This window comes from Monodon monoceros, unplaced genomic scaffold, assembly GCF_005190385.1.
Source record: "Monodon monoceros isolate NGI ecotype Baffin Bay Population unplaced genomic scaffold, NGI_Narwhal_1 Super_Scaffold_1, whole genome shotgun sequence".
NCBI lineage: Eukaryota > Metazoa > Chordata > Mammalia > Artiodactyla > Monodontidae > Monodon > Monodon monoceros.
Window position 1 is genome coordinate 70,925,338 of NW_021703765.1, and position 20,862 is coordinate 70,946,199.

The 20,862-nt window shown below is 48.7% G+C and overlaps 1 protein-coding gene across 1 annotated transcript in view; it reads left to right on the forward strand.

Annotated features, from left to right (window-relative positions):
* GCN1 (GCN1 activator of EIF2AK4) overlaps nt 1-20,862 on the forward strand; it is a 56,547-nt gene that overhangs the window by 4,997 nt on the left and 30,688 nt on the right. Inside the window, exons 3-22 of the mRNA XM_029225157.1 lie at nt 3,146-3,209; nt 3,744-3,875; nt 4,357-4,465; nt 7,336-7,434; nt 7,525-7,659; nt 8,479-8,547; nt 8,677-8,785; nt 9,383-9,457; nt 9,710-9,838; nt 10,337-10,387; nt 10,668-10,766; nt 10,988-11,161; nt 12,875-13,027; nt 14,246-14,338; nt 16,388-16,463; nt 16,615-16,774; nt 17,804-17,993; nt 18,085-18,209; nt 18,977-19,155; nt 19,766-19,859. Of these exons, the coding sequence (XP_029080990.1) occupies nt 3,146-3,209; nt 3,744-3,875; nt 4,357-4,465; nt 7,336-7,434; nt 7,525-7,659; nt 8,479-8,547; nt 8,677-8,785; nt 9,383-9,457; nt 9,710-9,838; nt 10,337-10,387; nt 10,668-10,766; nt 10,988-11,161; nt 12,875-13,027; nt 14,246-14,338; nt 16,388-16,463; nt 16,615-16,774; nt 17,804-17,993; nt 18,085-18,209; nt 18,977-19,155; nt 19,766-19,859 (2,315 nt within the window). The remainder of the gene's footprint in view (nt 1-3,145; nt 3,210-3,743; nt 3,876-4,356; nt 4,466-7,335; nt 7,435-7,524; nt 7,660-8,478; nt 8,548-8,676; nt 8,786-9,382; nt 9,458-9,709; nt 9,839-10,336; nt 10,388-10,667; nt 10,767-10,987; nt 11,162-12,874; nt 13,028-14,245; nt 14,339-16,387; nt 16,464-16,614; nt 16,775-17,803; nt 17,994-18,084; nt 18,210-18,976; nt 19,156-19,765; nt 19,860-20,862) is intronic.

Here is a 20,862-nt window from a genome sequence, read left to right on the forward strand (position 1 = left end):
AGTTCTAAAAGATACCAGCAGTCTTTCTTAAGTGATTTATTGGATGGAAAAACATTTTCTTTATGACCGGGGGCACCATTTTTCCCAGTCAGTGTTCTGTGAAAACAAGCAAGATGGTATCAAGTGATTGGCTAGTAAAGGATTCCAAGATCATGTAAGTTTGTGAGATGTCACATTTTATTTCTTTTATTTTTTAATTAATTTTATTTATTTTTGGCTGTGTTGGGTCATCGTTGCCGCGCGTGGGCTTTCTCTAGTTGCGGCTAGTGGGGGCTACTATTCGTTGTGGTGCGTGGGCTTCTCATTGCGGTGGCATCTTTTGTCGTGGAGCGCGGGCTCTAGGCACACAGTCTTCAGTAGTTGTGGCTAGCGGGCTCTAGAGCGCAGGCTCAGTAGTTGCTCCACAGCATGTGGGATCTTCCCGAACCAGGGCTCGAACCCTTGTCCCTTGCATTGGCAGGCGGATTCTTAACCACTGCGCCACCAGGGAAGCCCAGATGTCACATTTTAATCCAGTGTTTCCTTGAACCTCATTTTTGCCAAAAACCTGTTCAGGGTCTGGGCACCACATTTTGGGAAATGCTGAGCACATGTAGTTACCCTGATTCTGTACCATAACCCGAGGGCTCTTGCTGCAAATTATGGGGCATGTATAAGACTAGTGTGCCTTCAACCAATAAATGCTCATTAGTTTTGAGTTTCTTTTTGGTGTGTTTTTACTATACAGCATTGGTTCTCAGAATATAGTCCCTAGACCAGCAGTATCAGCATCACCTCAAAACTTGTTTGAGATACAAATTCTCAGCTCCACCCCAGAGACTCAGATTCACCAAAACCCTGCAGGTGGAACCCAAAGTCTGTGTTTTAACAAGCCCGCAGGTGATTCCTGTGTTTGCTGCAGTTTGAGAACCATGGCGGTATAGAATTGGGTCTCCGTTTCTGTAAGCTTTCACTTGTTGTTAGGAAAAAGCCTACTTCCTACCACCCTCTCACCCCCATTCTCATTCGCTGCTTCTGATCTACTGTTGCCTGGTTACATACCCAAGCTTGTTAAAGTAGTGTGTAAATTAAGTAAATTGCTGTTTGTGAGCTTCTGAGAGATTCTCCTGTGGATCAGAACTTTAGCATATGAGTGTTATGGCACCTTCAAAAGTCTTTCTGGTCACTTCTGAACAGAGTTCTAGTTAGAAAAGGCTTCCATGTGATAGATGCTAGCTGGACTCCCTGAACCATAATGGCTGACTCCCTGCTAAGTAACAGCTGAATACTACACTTTTCCCCATTTTGTGGAGTAAGGAGTTGGACATGTGTGGGTGAAGTTTATGAACTACTCAGGGCCTTTTCAGGGTGATTCTACTCTTCAGTCACCCTGAAATTCTACAATTCAGGGTGAATTACGTTTGTAAAATGTTTAGTAGTCTTTGATACACAAGTTGATTGGGGGAAGTTAACCTCCCATATGAAATTGTTAATTCTCAATTTCCTGATTTTGAGTCTAAGGAGGAGTCATTGCATAGTGATAACTCTTCTGGCTTCTCCTTTTGTTAGGGTAGCAAGCAGGTCACCAGGAGAGTTCATCAGAGGTGGTGCAGTGGTGCAGAATGTTTTCTGCCAGGGCGAGGAGTTGAAGTCTTCCTCAGAGCTGTCGATGCGGATGGTCGGCCTGGCTCAGCCCAGTCTGGCCCTGAGGCCTCTGATGCTCTCCGCAGTTCTGCCTCGGTGTACTTGAAGCCTGAGACTCTGAGGCGGTGTCTGCTGTGCCTGTTGTTTCCAGTCACAGGCGTCTAGTGCAGAGTCAGAGGTGAAGGGCTCTGCGTTCTAGCCATGGCTCTGCCACTTACAGGCTGTGGGACCTGGTTCAGGTTACTTAACCTGTGAGCCTGTCTCCTTGGAGTGAGGAGTGAATGAGAACACATGGGGACGGTGCTTGACTCGGTGCCTGGCTATGGTCAACGCCCAGTGTCTATTAGCTGTTATTACTACTGTTCTGTTAGCCACAACCTGTTCCCGGCTCCAGTCACTCTTTTCCTCCGTTACTGAGGTAGCCTCAAATCAGATGGACCATTACCAGGCTCAGGGCCCTGGGGGAGCTGGGTGCCCGCCCCTCCTTCATTCCCCATGCCCCCATCGTTCGGGTGCCTGAAGTGTGAGGCCCTGTGCAAGCCCTTTGTGGGCCTCCTGCTCTCAGTGCCTCCCACGCTGGTCAGTTTGACACTCAGCGTACATTTCCCCGTCAGACCCTCCCCTCTTTGTCTGCGGGCTTCAGTCTGGCATGCAGAACCTGTCACAGGTTGGCTCTCCGTTATTGAGCACTATTGTTTCACCAGTTTCTCTTTCACTCAGCTGGCGTGCTTGGTTTTCCATGCCTTGGTTTCTTCATCTTAAAAATGAGCTCAGTTGCAGTACGCACCTTACAGGAATTGAGTTAATGTATATAAAATGCTTAGGGCAGGGCCTGGTGCCTCATGAGCACTGGTTAAGTGTCGGGTGTTGTTATTCCTCCTCCTCCTCACGCACTCTGCACAGGCATTGTGCCTTCTTATCCCGTGCACTTCTGCTCATGTTGTTAACACCACTCTGCATGCAGGCCCCTCTTTCCGTTTGTCCACAGCCTACTCATCTGTTAGGCCAAGCTTCTGTGTCCTTAAAATCTTCAGAAACCTCTCTGTTATAGGTGTTCTTCTCTTTTCTGATCCCTCATAGTACTTAAGTTTTGTCCTATGTTTTAAAACCAATTATTAGAACGTACATAAAGAAAAGTACACATATCATAAGTGAACAGGTCGCTGAATTATCACAAACTAAACACAGCCGTGTAACCAGCACCCGGATCAAGAAGCAGAACATTTCCTGTACTCTAGCACCTCCACTCGAAAGCATGTTAAATTTCGAGGGCACTTGTCTTACCTTAGTTTCATTCATTTAACAGATGTTTGTCCGAGAGCCTTCCTGTGCTAGATGTTTCTTTATAGAGTCCTATTTTGTCATTACTTTTTCCTGTTGGGAATTCTATCTCAAACGCCCGGGGAGTGTCCAGTGGGCAGAGGTCATGTCAGCAGAATGCCTGGCTCGAGCAGATGCCCAGGAAGTAGATTTTATTGAGTAGATTTTATTTTATTAACCTCTGTGTAATCTTTGGTTTTAGATCTGCCAGAGGGAGCAGTGAAAGGCCTCTGCAAATTATTCTGCTTGACTCTGCATCGATACAGGCGAGTCCCGATCAAAGGCCCAGTGTCCAGAGCAGTTTGTGCAGAAATGTGGTATAGGGTAGTGGTTAGAGCCCAGGCTTTGGAGCCAGACTGCCTGGGTCCTGCGCAAGTTACTGAACCTCTCTGTGCCTCAGTTTCCTCATCTGCAGAACAGGGATGATGCTTTTACCTACCTCATAGGTGGTTGTCAGTAAGAGTCAAGTTCTTGGAACGTTGCTTGCCACGTTGAGTGCTCAGTCTCTATGCTGGCACCGGTCATGTGTGTAAAAGCACTTGGCCTAGTTTGAGGCCTATAGTAAGTGTTCCCTAAAGGTAGATGTTGTGCTTACAGCCTTAAGGCTCATTTGCCCTTATTAGATGCTTCCAGAACTCTCAGATGAGGTAGATTTATCCAGTTACTTCCTAATCCCATCATCTATGACCCACTGGAATACAGTGCAGTCTAATTTTCCTGAGAAAGACCAGGCTTGGCCTAAGCCCCCCACCCCTGCCCCAAGTCCACATGTTCACCTTCCCCTTCTTTCCTCCTCCTAGAGATGCAGCCTCACGCAGGGCTCTGCAGGCAGCAATCCAGCAGTTGGCTGAGGCCCAGCCAGAAGCCACTGCTAAGAACCTTCTGCACTCTCTGCAGTCTTCAGGCATTGGCTCCAAAGCAGGTGTCCCCAGGTAAGAGGTAAAGGTGGTGGCCCACTGGGGATTGGTGGAGTCCTACTCGTGAGAAGCCGGTGCAGATGAGCAGGCGTGAACATGCCTGCCCCTTTCCTCTTTGCAACTCTGAGGGGTGCCGGCAGTCTGCCTTCTGAATGGACGGAGAAGCCAAGATGTCAGGCCCAGCGGAGAAACCACTTTCCTGAGGAACAGGGTTGGGAAACCAGTGGAAGTAAGGCCATTTTAAGGAGAAACCAAATGCCCACTAGGCACTGAATGGAGGAAACCATCCTTTTGATTTATAGTTGTGAGTGCTAAGAGGTGGGAGTTTGGCACTCCTTGTCCTGAGTTGTCATAGATGATTTGTGGGGAACAAGTTTCCAGTTCCAGTTAGGTCAGTGGAGGGTCTTGCATAGCAGGCAAGGCCTTGTGGTGAGCATTCGTCCTCAAGATGAGGCTGCTGCTCTGACCTCATCCCTCCCCTCCCCTCCCCTTTCAGTAAGAGCAGTGGCTCGGCTGCCTTGCTGGCCCTGTCCTGGACCTGCCTACTGGTGCGCATTGTCTTTCCCTCGAGAGCCAAGCGGCAAGGAGACATCTGGAGCAAACTGGTAGGTTCCCCGGGTCTTTGCAGTCGTGCCGGTCAGCTCTTTGCACAGAGTTGGGACATGTTTAAGCACCTTCTCTGGCCAGTGCTCTTAGTGCTGGGTGACCAGGCACTTTGAGTTACCCTGAGGTGTGTGACTTTGGTGGATGGGCATGAGTGCAGCATAATAACATTCGTCTATTTATCAAATATCTTTGAGCTTTCCTGGGTCAGGCATGGTGCTAGGCCCTGGGAATACAGTGATGAGCAAGAGAAACGTGGTCCCTGCCTTCATGGCATGTGAGGAAGACGTGACAGGCCAGAATGGGGAAGACAGGCAGAAAACAAGTAACCCAGAAAATACCAATTCTTTCCTCCCGTTCTATGCCTGCTCCTTCCACATTCCCTATCTTGCCTTTCAGCATGTCTGCTAACCAGAGATGGCCCAATAGGCCAGGTTGGGAGATTCTTTTGAATGTCTAGATATGCTTAGTGGAGGGCAAGAGGGATGGTCTTACGGTTCAGCAAAAAAGGAGTCTGAGGATCTTGGTATGGATTTGACTCTTGGCCATGAGATTTGGCCAGATACCTAATTTCGGAGCCCATTTCCCATTGCTGCAAAAATGGGGAAAAGTACCACTCACCCATCCGCCTCAAAGAGTTGCCATGAAGATGGGCTCAGAAGAGGTGTGAAAGGGCTATAGAAACTTACAGAGGGCTGTGCAGGTAAATGAGGAGTGAGCACCTCTGCCTGACACAGCCAGCTTGTAAGACTTATTGAGGCCTCATCCCTGGGAGCTTATCCAGCATACTTCTGGGGATGACCATAGATTGGCCATCAGCAGTTGATGGAAGGATGAGAACACTGAAACCTCACAGGTAGTGGATATGCTGGAAAACCACCTTCAGAGTGTGGGTTCCATTGTTACCAAAAGGCCTTCTTGTAAGATGGTTTATCATGGGCTCCCTCACTAGCATGTCTCCAATGAATTCTTATAACCGTTATCCAAGGTAAGTCAGTGTGGGTTAGTGAGGGGGAGGGGTCAACCCCGGAGTTGTGTTTATGGGACAGGATGCATCAGGAGCTTGAAACCGTGGTGGTGGTTTCTGTGTCTTGAATCTGGGTTTTTCCTTTGCTCATTGCTGATGTTGACTATACACATAGGAGTAGTTCATTCAGTCCCTTAAGTATTTGTTGAGGGCCCCCTGCGTGTCAGGTGCTGTTCGAGGAGCTGAGGCTGAAACAGGGGACAGGTGAGAAGACCTTAATTTCTCATAGCTTTCAGTTGTGGGGAGAGGGTGGCCACAAACAGGTCCACATATAAATGACAAGGTGTAGAGTCGTGCAGCAGAAAAGCAGGCAGGAGGATAGAGAGAGTGGTTGGACGGTGATGGTGGGAGGAAGGCCTTTGGAGGAGGTACCATTTGAGCAGGGACCTGAAGGATATGAAAGAAAAAACCATGCCCAGATTATGGGTTAGAACGTTCCAGGAAGAAAGAACAGCAATATAGTTCTGAATGTGATATCAGCAAGCTTAAAAAGCTATTTTAATAATAATTTTTAAAAAAAGGTTCAGTATTCAACAGGTGTAGAATGATATACCAGTTTCCTTCCCACCCCTTCCCTAGCCATCTCGGTCCCCCTCTATTACTAGTTTCTTATGTAGTAGAGGTATTCTCTGTGTATATGACTAAATAGACCTTTTTGTACAAGTGGTAGCATACATACAAACTTTTCTTTCGCCTTGTGTTTTTTTTGTTAACTGGATTTAGATTTGTTCCAGAGTATTATATAGAGGTTCTCATTCTTTATGACTGTTTACTAATCCTTTGAGTGGATGTACCACGGTATATATATAACTAGTTCCCTGTTTATGACCACTTATGTTGTTATAGTCTTTTGTTATAAAAAATTGTTGCCATGAATAACTTTGTACATCTGCCATTTTGTACACATGCAAATGGAATTTGGCAGACTTCTTAAGCATGCCTTTTTTCTCAGGGTGGCAGTCCACTGCTCACCAGTGACCTTGGGTGTTCGTGGCACATACAGTCTCTGTGAGGCTTTTTTTTTTTTTTTTTTTTTTTTTTTGCGGTACTCGGGCCTCTCACTGTTGTGGCCTCTCCCGTTGCGGGGAACAGGCTCCGGATGTGCAGGCTCAGCGGCCATGGCTCACGGGCCCAGCCACTCCGCAGCATGTAGGATCTTCCTGGACCAGGGCACGAACCTGTGTCCCCTGCATCGGCAGGCGGACTCTCAACCACTGCGCCACCAGGGAAGCCCTGCGAGCCTTTTTAATTGAGCACCTATTAGGTGCTTCACTCTGGGTTGGATAGTGGGCCCCCCTGCAGGCAGGATCAGCATATCAGTGTTCACTTCTGTATCCACAGTGCCTAGCATAGTGCCTGCCACTTCATCAGCATTCATTGCTTGTAGAATTAATGAAGGAATAGTCAAGGCAGATGAAGAAATATATGAAACAGAATGCTTATCCTTTTCCCACATGGCACTTAACCTTGCTGGAATTATGTATTTATTTGTGTGTTTATTTGTTTAGTATCTTTTTCTCCCTCTGGACTATGAGGTGCATGAAAGCAAGGACCGTGTCTGTCTTATTCTCCAGGTGTTTTCATTGTCTGACTCATAGTAGGTGCTCAACAAATACTTATTAACGAAGTGCTTGAGTGAACAGATGTAATTCCGGGACAGGGTTAAGTGGGGGGGGGGGGGGGGGGGGGGGAGGGAAGAGGATCTGGCTGGAATTGAGTGGGAGAGGCCTGGCGGAGATGACCTCAGGTTCTGGCGGGCCTGACGAAGGTCTTGGGCAGGCTATGAGGGCCATGGGATCTCCGCTCCCATTTTACGTCCGGACCTGAGCCTCCCTGTCCCTGCAGGTAGAGGTGCAGTGCCTGCTCCTGCTGGAGGTGCTAGGCGGCTCCCACAAGCACGCCGTGGATGGTGCTGTGAAGAAGCTCACCAAGCTATGGAAAGAGGTGACAGGAGGCAGCAGGGTGGCGGTCATTTCTTCTTCCGTACCACCTCCACTGCCGTCTGATACACCTGCTTTACCCGTTCCTCTTCAGAACCCGGGACTGGTGGAACAATACTTGTCAGCCATTCTCAGCCTAGAACCCAACCAGAACTATGCAGCCATGCTGGGGCTGCTGGTGCAGTTCTGCACGAGCCACAAGGAGATGGACGTGGTCAATCGGCACAAGGCAAGTGGACTCTCTGGAGGGAAGGAGGGGGAGCTTGTTTTGCCCTGGTGGCCCCCAGCTGCTGGCCTTATCTGAAGTTTGTTGGTTTTCTCACCTGAGACCCCGGCCTTTCATGGTGATATATGAACTTTGAGGAGCTGGAAAGTTTCCCCTCCAGTTGTGGCTTGGGATGGATCCTGCCATAGTTAACGGGATGATGATTTGCCTGTTCATACAGTCATTTATTCACCCACACTGAGCATCTGCCTTGTGCCAAGCTCTGTGCCAGGTGTTGGGGTTGCAGCAGTGCGTGAGGGAGCTGTGATCCCTTCCCGGGCGGGACTGAATCTGAGGAGGCTGCCGTTAGACATATCGTCATCTCATTATCTCTGTGAGACACGCTGCAAAGGAAAAGTGCAAGAGGCTGTGATACTCTGGTTGGGACTTGTCTTAGGCTGTGGGTCAGGGAACACATCTCTAATGAAGGAACTTAAAGGGTGAATAGGTGTTAACAGGTCAAGAGGGGAGGAAGGGCATTTTGGGCAGAGAAAGCAGCGTGTGGGCAGAAATGTAGAGGAGGCAAAGTGCGGTTGGAGGGGCATGTGGGTGTCTGGGTGAAAGAGGGTAGCAGGTAGGCCTGTGAGCCATGCCAAGGACTTGGACTTGCTCCCAGGAGCCATGGAAAGCTGTGGAAGGCTTTTAGATGGGGAATGGAGTGATCACTGGGATCTTCATGCTTGACACCATGACATTTGGGACACTGATTGGTATTTTTTAGAAGCAGTCCCACAAGAGGGATCTCAGAACGTCAGGGTCTAACCAGGTCTCTGTATTCCCTAGAGTGCCCTGCTGGATTTTTATATGAAGAACATCTTGATGAGCAAAGTAAAGCCTCAGAAGTATCTGTTGGTGAGTGTGAGGTGGCCCTTACTCACCTGGGCAAGCTAAATCCCATTTTAAATTCTGTGATTCAGAACCATCCTTTATTCTTGGTCTGTTCCCACGAAGGCTGGGTGCCTGACCCCTTTCTCTTTGTAGGATAACTGTGCCCCTCTACTCCGATACATGTCCCACTCGGAGTTTAAGGATCTGATATTGCCCACCATACAGAAGTCCTTACTGAGGAGTCCAGAGAATGTTCTTGAAAGTAGGTTCCTGCCAAACAGGACGGTGGGAGGGAGGTGAAGTTGCCTGATAAGCCGGGTCCCCACTACTTGGCAGCAGGAAGTGCTTGGGGCGGGGGGAGATGTATTCACTGTTTACCTCATTGGGCCCTTGGGAGAGAGATCAGGGACCCTTTTGAGAGTATGTTGAAAGTAATGGGCCCTCTTGCTGGAAGAATGCACAAAAGTATACCCACTTAAAATACTGCATACATTTTTAGAGGTCTAAGAACCTTCCGGAAACCAGGTTAAGAACCTCTGCTCTAGACAGTTTGACCTTGGTGTGGAGGTGGCACTTGAAACCATAGGATATGAGAGTTGAGTCTCTGTCTCTTTTTATCTTGGTAAGAGGTGTGGTGGAATGTCGGAGGGGCAGTTTTTTGCTGATTGGGATGGGGCAGTATACAGCTTTACAGCAGAGCTGTGGGACAAAGGTGTGACCACCATGTGACCATACAGAGATGAAGAGTGGTCATGTCCTATGTGTCTACACAGCAGGCCTGAGCATTGGCTGGGGAGTCAGGCAGAAACGGGCATTTCCCCTGGAGGCCAACATGATGCGTGCTTTCTGTCCCCCTCAGCTATCTCCAGTCTGTTGGCATCAGTGACTCTCGATCTCAGCCATTATGCCCTGGACATCGTGAAAGGACTGGCTGGTGAGTGTCCCAACCCCTCTCCAGCCCCTGGAATGGCACCTTGGGTTTCGGTTGTACTTATCCCTATTGTACAAAAAGGGGTAGGAGACAGCTCAGTTTAGAAATAAACTACAGTTGTGTAGTTTCTTTCCTGAGATCCTTTATAATGAGAACACAGAGCCAGGATTGAAGAGTTGGGAGCAGGGAAGACAAAGATGAGAGCCTGGCTACTCAGCTCTCGGCAGCTTCTGAGCTGCGGCTCTCCGTGTCCAGGTCAGCTGAAGTCCAACAGCCCCCGCCTGATGGATGAAGCCGTGCTGGCGCTGCAGAACCTGGTCCGCCAGTGCAGTGACTCCTCGGCGATGGAAGCCCTGGCCCGGCACCTGTTTGCTATCCTCGGAGGTGGGCAAGTCCTTCCCGGGCATGCGGATGGCCAAGGTGTGGCCTCTGGCATTCCTTGGGCACTGGGACCTGTTGGGGGCTTGGTGCTCTGAGTTTGCTTGTGTCAAGAATGAACAGAAGCATGTGCAGATCAGTGTGGATGGGGGTGATCTCAGTTTTAAGCATAGGCATTATCGTTTGCATAGGGGGAAAAAATAGAGGGAAATACACCAAAATGTTAATAATATTTTAGGTAGTGGGAACATGGGTGATTTTTAGATGTTGCTTTTATACTTTTTCTATTTGTCACATTTTCTGCAAGAACATATTATTTATTTCTTTAGTTAGAAAAAAAAAAAAAAAAGCCAGTACATGTGATGTTAAGCCCAGCTACATGATAGAAAGGCTGCTTCTGGAATCAGAAACTGTATCTTGATGTCACACACATGACTACCTTATTCACCCCCTTGGGAAATGTGGCAGATGTGAATTTTGAATCTTTGCTATCTCTCCTCTCAGGCTCGGAAGGAAAACTAACTATTGTAGCCCAGAAGATGAGCGTCCTCTCAGGTACAGAATTTCTCCACGGGTAGTAGGAAGTGTAGTAGTGGTAGTGTAACGTAACTGTTAGGTAAGGTGAGTCTGTTGGATCTTGACACCTCTGACAGTTTTGGACATCCCAGTCTGGCCTCCATAAAAGGCAGGACGTCTGATGGGGGATTGAGTGGGGGGGTCAGTCATGGCCAGAGGAGAGGCATGGCTGCTGGGGAGGTGGGCAGTGACAGGAGGACTGGTGTGTTGGCAGTTTTGTGCTGATGAGGGGCTGAGCAGGGAATCCCCTGCCTTCCAGGGATCGGGAGTGTCAGTCATCACGTGGTGGCCGGGCCTTCCAGTCAAGTCCTGAGTGGGACCGTGGCTGAGCTGTTCATCCCCTTCCTCCAGCAAGAAGGTAATTGTGCACCATGGTGAGGGTGCAGCCTGGACCCATCCTTGACCCCCAGTTTTCACAGTTGGAGCCTGCCATGAACCCCTTCTGAGGGCCCTGCTTCCTCTCCCTGAAGCATCACTGCTTCCTCTCCCTTTACTCCTACTTGCTTTCGCATGCAACTGGCAGTGATGTGATGTGGGTCTAAGACATAGGGCTGACTGGACTTCTGCTTCTTGCCCTAGTTCACGAAGGCACCTTGGTGCACGCCACCTCTGTCCTGGCTCTCTGGTGTAACCGGTTCTCCACAGAAGTGCCCAAGAAGCTCACTGAATGGTTCAAGAAAGCCTTCAGCCTTAAAACCTCCACCTCTGCAGTGAGGCACGCCTATCTGCAGTGCATGTTGGTCTGCTTCCGAGGTGAGATGCTTCCCTCACAGAGGTGATCGAGGTGATCTTCAGGGCGTCATCACCGTTCCAGGCTTTCCCTTTCGGTCCAGCTTTTTTTGCATCATTTCCTCCTGAGCCACTGGGAGCATCTAGCTTAGTCATCCATAAAGCCTAGAATCAGAGCCCAGTCTTCACAACAGATTCTGGCTTCTCCTCCTTATCAGACCTTCAGAATACAAAGCTTTATTCAGAGAGGAACCACAACCAGAACCTGTCACTCTGTTTTCTGAAATCATGGAGAAATGTTTCTGATAAGACTGATTTATAAGGTGTAAATTATATAATCTTTACACTGGACCTATTAGAAACAACAACTGCCCTCGCTTCAGTGCTAACAAACCTGTCATTTGGGCCTGAGCATCTACCTCCTTCCCAAGCACAGCGAGGGGAAACTTCAAATCTGTAGGAGCTTGATCCCCAAGGTAAAAATCTCTAATATTGATGTCCACCTCTGAGATGGGCTCATATTTCACTTCAAGTTTAAACTTATGATGACTGGGTTTAAAAAAATGTTTAGGAGACTCCAGAGCTGCCCCTAGAGAGGTGACCCCCTCCTGTACAGTGTCTGTACTTGTGTATTAGTTTGCAGTTTTGCTGCACTGATTGAACTTGATTTTAGATTGAGTTCTAAATAGCCAAGTCTTGGTTTAACCTAGTCTCTTTAGCTTGAGTTGGTTCTGCTTAATACTTTAAAAACAATCATAAAATAAACCTTTAAAATATACATTTCTTGGATTCAAATCCATGGCATCATCCAAATGAAATACTTGTTTCACTGTGAAATACTCTATATACCAATTTAATAATTAAGAAAACATGGGTTGGGACTTCCCTGGTGGTTCAGTGGTTAAGACGCCATGCTCCCAATGTAGGGGGCCCGGATTTGATCCCTGATCGAGGAACTAAGATCCCACATACTGCAGCTAAGCCTGTGCACCGCAATGAAGACCCAGTGCAGCCTAAATAAATTACATACATACATACATACATACATACATACATACACACACATATGTGGGTTTAGCTATAGTTTTAGTAGGTTTCTACTTTTTTTTTTTTTGCGGTACGCGGGCCTCTCACTGCTGTGGCCTCTCCTGTTGCGGAGCACAGGCTCCGGACGCGCAGGCTCAGCGGCCATGGCTCACGGGCGCAGCCACTCCGCGGCATGTGGGATCTTCCCGGACCGGGGCACGAACCCGTGTCCCCGGCATCGGCAGGCGGACTCTCAACCACTGTGCCACCAGGGAAGCCCTCTACTTTTTTTTTTTTGAACAGAGTTTAGTTCATAGGTCAGCAGATTGGTTCTGGTTTTGGGATTTGGGTCTGGAGGTTGTCTGGTGTGGGAGAAGAGCCCCAGAGAGAAATTAGTCAACTTGAGGTTTGCCCTGGCTCTCCCTCAACCAGCTGTGTGGCCTTGGGCAACTCACTTCACCTCTCTTGGTCTGTTTCCTTATCCATCAAGTGAATACCTGGACTATTGGACTAGTAAGGACCCTTCTAGCTCTAGCTTTATGGTTGTAGAGTTTGATATAAGTCCTAGATTTTAATTCCACTTACTTGAGATATTTGAAAGGTAACTGAAGGGTGTTAACCATTCAGACATGGGTGAATAACTCCTTTCTCAAGTAATCTTGCCTCCTTGCGATTGGGGTGTTCTGTAAGGTGCTGGTTCTATCTCCACAGGTGACACACTGTTGCAGGCCCTGGACTTGTTGCCCTTGCTCATCCAGACAGTGGAGAAGGCAGCCTCCCAAAGCACTCAGGTTCCCGTAGTCACCGAAGGGGTCGCTGCTGCCTTGCTGCTCTCAAAGCTTTCGATGGCTGACTCACAGGCTGGTAAGAGTCCAGAGATGTCCAGGATGCTAGCAGACAAGGGCCTCTTTCAGAGTCCTTGGGAGGAGTGCCTTGATATTTAGGATTTTACAGGATTAGCTGGGCCACTTGTCACCTGCAGGGATGAATTTTATCTACACGCCCCTGTCCTGGAGCATTGGAGCAACAGGGCAAAGGAGGACAGTGACAGAGTCCCCTGGCTGCACTCCCGCTGCACAGTGCAGCGCTGAGGCTCATCCCTGCAGATGATAAGTGGGACGTTGTTTCTAATTGGTTATACATTTATAGGGTATAACATTAAAAGCTTCCCCGTAGCCATCCTGTCTCCCAGCCACTAAGTTTCGTGTCTAGAGATGATCAATGTGTAATTGCTGAAACATGCTGGGTGACATACTATACATGCCGTACTGCGTACTGAACACATCTTGGAAAAGATTCCAAAATCAGTACAACAAAAAGAGCTTTCCTTTTTTTGTGGCTACACGGTATTCTGTGTTTGTTTAGTCTACATCCTACTCTGCATGGGGACATAGCTGAACTTATTCCTGTGGTTAGAAATGGAGTTCAGCTCTTTTCATATATATCATTGTGTGCCATCTGACTATATACCAAGGCACTGGGCTACTTCTGTGGCGGGGAGGCAGAACATGACCCTGTTTCAGCAAATTTTAAGCTGCTTTACTCTACTGGGAGAGAGGATATGCAAAAGTTATCTGTTGTTTAAGGCAAAATGTGGCGTAAGAGCAGTTTTGAAGGAGGGATTTCTTTTAGTTTAGGGGTTGGGTGTCAGGAAAAGCTTCATGAAGAAGGGAGCATTTGAACTAGGGCCCTGAGGGCTAGAAGGGTTTTCACTAGCTGGCCCAGTGTGAGTTCAAATGAGGGAAGGGCGGGGAAAGCACCACATGTGGACCTCAAGTAGTTCAGCCTGGCACCTGGAACAGGTGGGAATTCCAGGTGGGAAGCAGCTCATCTGGGTTCCTGTGGGCTGCAGAGAACCACCAAAGCTTTTCCTATAGGCAATGCCACCAGAAGAACAGGTTAGTTCTCGGAACCGGAGGACAGTGAGCTTGGGAGTGACCCGCCCCCGCTGAGGGAGAACTCCTGCCTGCTGCAACAGCGGAGAGTCTGTCAGCAAAGCCAGCCCCCGCAGCTTCAGCATGGTGGGGACTAGCCCTGGCATGTGGGGGGCTGTGTGATAGAGTGACCTTTTGTTTCTTGCAGAGGCCAAACTGAGCAGTTTCTGGCAGCTAATTTTGGATGAGAAGAAGCAGGTTTTCACTTCTGACAAATTCCTGCTCATGGCTTCAGAGGATGGTGAGTCACTACCCCCTTAGTTGAAGTCGAGTTTGGGGCTGAGTCTCTGGTGGGTCTTCAGAGAGGATCCTTCCCTGACTGCCTGTTGTTTTGACCAGACAGCTCAGCAAAAACCTGGAGCAGAGTGATCTGGCCAACAGCTCAGCTTTTGTGGGAATGAATGTACTCCTGTGGGATGTGGAAGGCTAGGGAAATGGGAGGGAAGTGGGAGATTTGTGGAGACAGCACTCTAATAGTTGTGGAGCTGTGATATTAGGTGTAATTATAGTTGACTGGGTAATTGGTGCTGTCGTAGAGGCTTTCGTGCACTGAGAGGCAGCTGAGAAGCTCTGGCGAAGTGTGGCTGGCTCCACCCACACCAGGAGATAGAAGAACTACTGGTTTCTATCTTGGCAGAGAAGGAACAGTTGATCTTTAAACGTATGTTTAAAATTCTAGGTTGCCTTAGAAGTATCTGCCGCTAATTGGTGATTGGAAAAGCCTTTTGACTGACAAATCACAACATTCTCTTAATGAGCTACACCTGTTAGTCACTTCCTGATGTTTAAAAGATGTTTAGCTAATTTTTGAATAGGAGATATATTCACATAATACAAAAAAAAAAAAAAAAAAAGACCCAAGAGAGTCTACACTGAAAGTTATACACTTGCTTTGATCTCTAGCCATACAGTCAGTGTCCCTGGCCGTGGAGAACCAATTTTATCAGCTTCTTGTGTATCTTTGATATTTTATATTTATACCAATAAATGACCTTATGTATCAGTTCTCTGCCTTTTTTACACAAGTGTTAATATTCCTACTGTATGCATTGTGCCGTCTAGATTTGGAAATAATTTCACGTCAGTATATAATGAGCGCTCTCATTCTTTTTTAGAACTGCATAGTAATTTAAAAAAATTGTTTTATTGACGTATAGTTGGATTTACAATGTGTTAATTTCTACTGTACAGCAAAGTGATTCAGTTACACGTAATATACATTCTTTTTCATATTCTGTTATGGTTTATCACAGGATATTGAATATACTTTTGCTTGTTCCAAAATACACGTGTGCCTATGGAGAACAATATGGAGGTTCCTTAAAAAACTAAAAATAGAACTACCACACGACCCAGCAATCCCACTACTGGGCATATACCCTGAGAAAACCATAATTCAAAAAGAGTCGTGTACCACAATGTTCATTGCAGCTCTGTTTACAATAGCCAGGACATGGAAGCAACCTAAGTGTCCATCGACAGATGAATGGATAAAGAAGATGTGGCACATTATATACAATGGAATGTTACTCAGCCATAACCAGAAACGAAATTGAGTTATTTGTAGTGAGGTAGATGGACCTAGAGTCTGTCATACGGAGTAAAGTAAGTCAGGCAGAGAAAAAAAAATACCGTATGCTAACACATATATATGGAATCTAAAAAAAAAAAAAAAAAAGGTTCTGAAGAACCTAGGGGCAGGACAAGAATAAAGGCGCAGATGTAGAGAATGGACTTGAGGAAGTGGGGAGGGGGAAGGGTAAGCTGGGACAAAGAGAGAGTGGCATGGACTTAATATACACTACCAAATGTAAAATAGATAGCTAGTGGGAGGCAGCCGCATAGCACAGGGAGATCAGCTTGGTGCTTTGTGACCACCTAGAGCAGTGGGATAGGGAGTGTGGGAGGAGACGCAAGAGGGAGGAGATACGGGGATATATATATATGTACAGCTGATTCACTTTGTTATAAAGCAGAAACTAGTGCACCATTGTAAAGAAATTATACTCCAATAAAGATGTTAAAAAAAGAATACACGTGTGTAGTTAGCAAAAAAGAAAATTCATTAGATACATGTATATGTGTAACTGAATCACTTTGCTGTACACCTGAAACTAACACAACATTGTTAATCAGCTATACTCCAATATAAAATAAAAACTTAAAAAAAATTCTAGTGAACTGTAACTTTCCCTTTACATTTTGGTGTTCATTTTCCAGCTCTTCCAAGTCCTTTCTGGATGTGTTCTCTATTTTAAAAACACTTGTGCTGTTTCTGTCCCCCCGCCAGCCCTCTGTACCGTGCTGCATCTGACAGAGAGACTCTTCCTTGACCATCCGCACAGACTCACAGGCAACAAAGTTCAGTACGTGGGGCTCGTTTACTTTTCCCCTTTGGCCAAATGACACAAACCCTGACAGGAGCCTGAGACGTGGCGGTGTGTGAGGGGTGGAAGGCTGGCTGTGGAGAGCCCCACACCTGGCCTTACCCCAGGACGCCCTGTCCCTCTGCTGCAGGCAGTACCACCGGGCTCTGGTGGCGGTGCTCCTGAGCCGCACCTGGCACGTGCGCAGGCAGGCCCAGCAGACGGTTCGGAAGCTGCTCTCTGCTCTCGGGGGCTTCAAGCTGGCCTACGGACTCCTGGAGGAGCTGAAGACTGTCCTCAGTTCTCACAAGGTCAGGGCATCTGGGCTGCAGAACTGGGGCTCTCAGACCCCCTTAGCTGACCCTGCTTATGCTGTGGGATTTTAACTAGACTGCTCCTGGGCTGTTCTCACTCACTCAGACTCTGTGTGATGCCAGAATCTTCTGCCCTGGAGTTTGGGTAACACCTTGTTTCATATAATTCCTTTTCCTTTTCAGATGCTTTTCTTTCTTCCCTTGTTTTATGACATGTAGCTCATCCTTTTTATTCTTGAGTAATGGAAAAACACTTCTTTTTTTTTTTTTTTTTTTCTTGCGGTACGCGGACCTCTCACTGCTGTGGCCTCTCCCGTTGCGGAGCACAGGCTCCGGATGCGCAGGCCCAGCGGCCATGGCTCATGGGCCCAGCCGCTCCCCGTCATGTGGGATCCTCCTGGACCGGGGCACGAGCCCGCGTCCCTTGCATCGGCAGGCGGACTCTCACCACTGCGCCACTAGGGAAGCCCGAAAAACACTTCATTTTTAAAGCACTTTATAATTTTTTAAGTGTTTTCTACCCATTGTCCCTTTCAGTTTTTCACAATGCCTTTAAAAGGCTGACAGGCTTACTATGCTTATTTTGTATGAGTTGTCCAGGGTTCCGGTAGCTGAAATGACTTGCTCAGGGTCCCCCAGCCAGTGGGTGGCAGAACTGGGAGTTGACCCGCAAGACCCGGCTCCTAGTTTCAGTGCTCTTTGTGCCCTGTTTCACTGCTTCCCTCCTTCCCTAAGCCTGCTTGAGGGATGTGGGCCAGTGACAGACTTGCAGTCTCAGGGTAGGTCCCCTGGACCAGTGTCTGTTGCCTTCTTTCCCCCTGTGGGCTGTTTTAGGTGCTTCCTTCCAGGCCCATCTCATAACCTGTGGGTCCCAGTGCCGGGCACTGGGTGTCAGTATCCACACCAGCAGGGAGCCCAGAGAACAACATGAATGAGAGGCAGCTGCCTCCCTGGCATCTTCATCTCCTGTGTGCCAGGCCTGCACGGGGCTCTGAGCAGCGGGGCTCATGTGTTGTCTCCCCACAGGTGCTGCCCTTAGAGGCTCTTGTGACCGATGCTGGGGAGGTGACTGAGGCGGGCAAGGCCTACGTTCCTCCGCGGGTCCTGCAGGAGGCTCTGTGCATCATCTCTGGGGTGCCGGGGCTGGAAGGTGATGTCACCAACACAGAACAGCTGGCCCAGGAGATGCTGATCATCTCCCACCACCCGTCCTTAGGTGCGTGCCTGGGGCGGGTATTGGAGGGGCGGGGACTGTGTTGCAGGAGCAGGCCGGGCAGAAGGCCTCAAAGAGCTCCCCTTCCCTTCAGTGGCTGTGCAATCTGGCCTGTGGCCAGCACTTCTTGCCAGGATGAAGATCGATCCGGAAGCCTTCATTACCAGGCACCTGGATCAGATCATTCCCAGGATCACCACACAGAGCCCCCTGAACCAGGTAATTGGTGTGTGAGCTGGTTCTGGTCTCAGGTCAGAGTCCAGACAGGGGAGATTCAGAGAAACAGGTGAAGGTGTGATGAAAAGTGGGTTGAACCCTTGGGTTTCATGTGGCAGAAAATGCAAACTAGTTTGAGCACAAGAGGGAACTTGCTTGTTCCCTCATCTAACTGGTAAGACCCAGGATGTGACTGGACAGGGACTCAGGTGTCTTCAGGACCTTGTAGGTGGTGTATCTCTTGCTCTCTGTCCATCTCTCTGTCTCATCCATCTGTGTCCCATCTCTGCTTTCCACGGTATGGGCTCCATTCTCAGTCTCCCCATTTTAGTAGCAGGATAGCTATTCCAGGCTTCTTGTCCCCCATCAGCTCCAGTGGGAAAAGCTTGCGTTTTCCAGTCATTTCAGCTGGCATGGGGTCTTACTGCCCTGCTTGACCTGACTTGGGTCTTGTGCTTATCCTGAGGCCCATCCTGGTCTGGGTCACGTGCCCACCTCTGGAGAGGGTGGGGTCAGCTCCACCTGAACCACAGAGATTGAGATTGGAAGAGGAATGTGTCCCCCAAATCAGGGTGCTAGTACCAGGTAGGCACAGCTCGCTGAGAAGGCAGGCACACACTATGGTTGTCCACTCCAGTAGGCAGTGCTCAGAAAGAGCAGGCAGTGGCAAGAAGAAGGGGAGCCAATTGCCTGGGGCATTTAGGCCTGGCAGGACCCCTCTCCAGTGCCAGCTGTGGCGCTCACTGACCGTGTCTATGTTTGTCTGGCAGTCTTCCATGAATGCCATGGGCTCCCTCTCCATCCTGTCCCCAGACCGGGTCCTCCCTCAGCTCATCAGCACCATCACCGCTTCTGTGCAGAACCCAGCGCTGTGCCAGGTGACACGGGAGGAGTTTGCTATTATGCAGACCCCTGCCGGGGAGCTGTACGACAAATCCATCATCCAGAGGTGAGCCCCCACTCATGGGCTCAATAGCCCCAAGACTTAGTTTTCTTTTTTTTCTCTTTCCTTTTTTTTTTTAATTAATTAATTTATTTGGCTGCGTCGGGTCTTAGTTGCAGCACGCGGGATCTTTCGTGGCAGCATGCGGGATCTTTCCCTGCGGCACGCACCCTCTTGGTTGCCGCACACGGGCTTCTCTCTAGCTGTGGCACGTGGGCTCTAGAGCGCGTGGGCTCAGTAATTGTGGTGCTTGGGCTCAGTTGCCCCGTGGCATGTGAGATCTTAGTTCCCCAACCAGGGATTGAATTTGCGTCCCCTGCATTGGAAGGTGGATTCTTAACCACTGGACCACCAGAGAAGTGCCTGTCAGATGGAGACTATGTGTCCTTTATAGGGTCTTGTGAGGAGTAAATGAAACAATCTATCTGTTGATTGGAGGAGTGCTTGCTGTGTTCTAGGCACAGTACTTAGGCCTGGGATACAAGAGCATGTAGAGTATCCAGCACTTTCCTGGTGCATATGACTTAAAAACTAGCTGGGGTTTTATGGCTGGTGGGAGGCTGAAGGGCCTGGTGGCTGTTTTGAACCTGGCTGATCACCTGCTCTGGTGTTTCAGTGCCCAGCAGGACAGCATAAAAAAGGCCAACATGAAGCGAGAGAACAAAGCTTACTCCTTCAAGGAGCAGATCATCGAGCTGGAGCTGAAGGAGGTGGGTACATGGAGGCCTCACACACGGGGTGGCCTCAGGTGGGTCTCTTGGGTCATCCTGACCCATGGCACACTCCTCCGACCTCCCCACTGATCCTGGGTCCTCCTGCCACACTCTTTATCTGCCCTTTCTCAGGTAGCTTTCTCTACGCCCAACTCAAGGAAAACAAATCTTTCTCTCTGCTGGCAGTAGTTCATGTATTTCCTCTGCTAAGTGGTGTTGCTTGATTCCATGCCTGTCCCCGCAGCTCCTGGAAGGCCGGGACCTATCTGTCCTCTTGATAGTAGGCATAGGGCCTGGCACAGTGTAGCCGCTGGGGCATCGTGGTTTATCGCTCTATTCGGCAGTGACAGAACTGGTTCTGACAGGAGCAAAGCACACAGGGCTCTTTCCTGTCTCAGAGCCTTTGTTTGCTCCTCCCTCGGTTTTTTGTTTTTTGTTTTTTGTCCTCCCTCAGTCTTTACAAGGCTGGGTTCTTCTTGTCTTTCACGTCTCTGCCCACATATCCCCTTCGCGGAGAGGTGACCCCTCTGCCCACCCTATCCAGAGTAGACCCCGTGCCTCTTCTCATTTGCTATGCATCATATTTATTCCTTTCATAACATTGGTCATGATCTGAAGTCACCTTGTTTATGTATCTGTTTCCCTTTTCGTGGTCTACCTGCACCCACTAGATTGTCAGCTCTGTGAGGATAGAGACTTGGTCTTGTTCTCATGGTCTCCCCAGCATCTAGAACAGTGCCTGGCACCATGTAGGTGCTAAGTAAAGACTTATCAAATGAATGAGTGCTCTCGGTCTTTGCAGGGCTTTAGCTTATACTGGAAGAGAGTGTCTGCAGGGCGGGCTGGCAGGAGGGGAGGCTGAAGCTGCATGGCTACCAGAATACCCTTTTCAGCACCTGGAGGGACTTTTCTTTTCTCTAACGTATAAAGGCCCTTCTTGTGTTTGTTAGTAGAGAATCCAGCAAGAAATCCCCTCTCTACTGCTCTCTCTGTTCTGTAG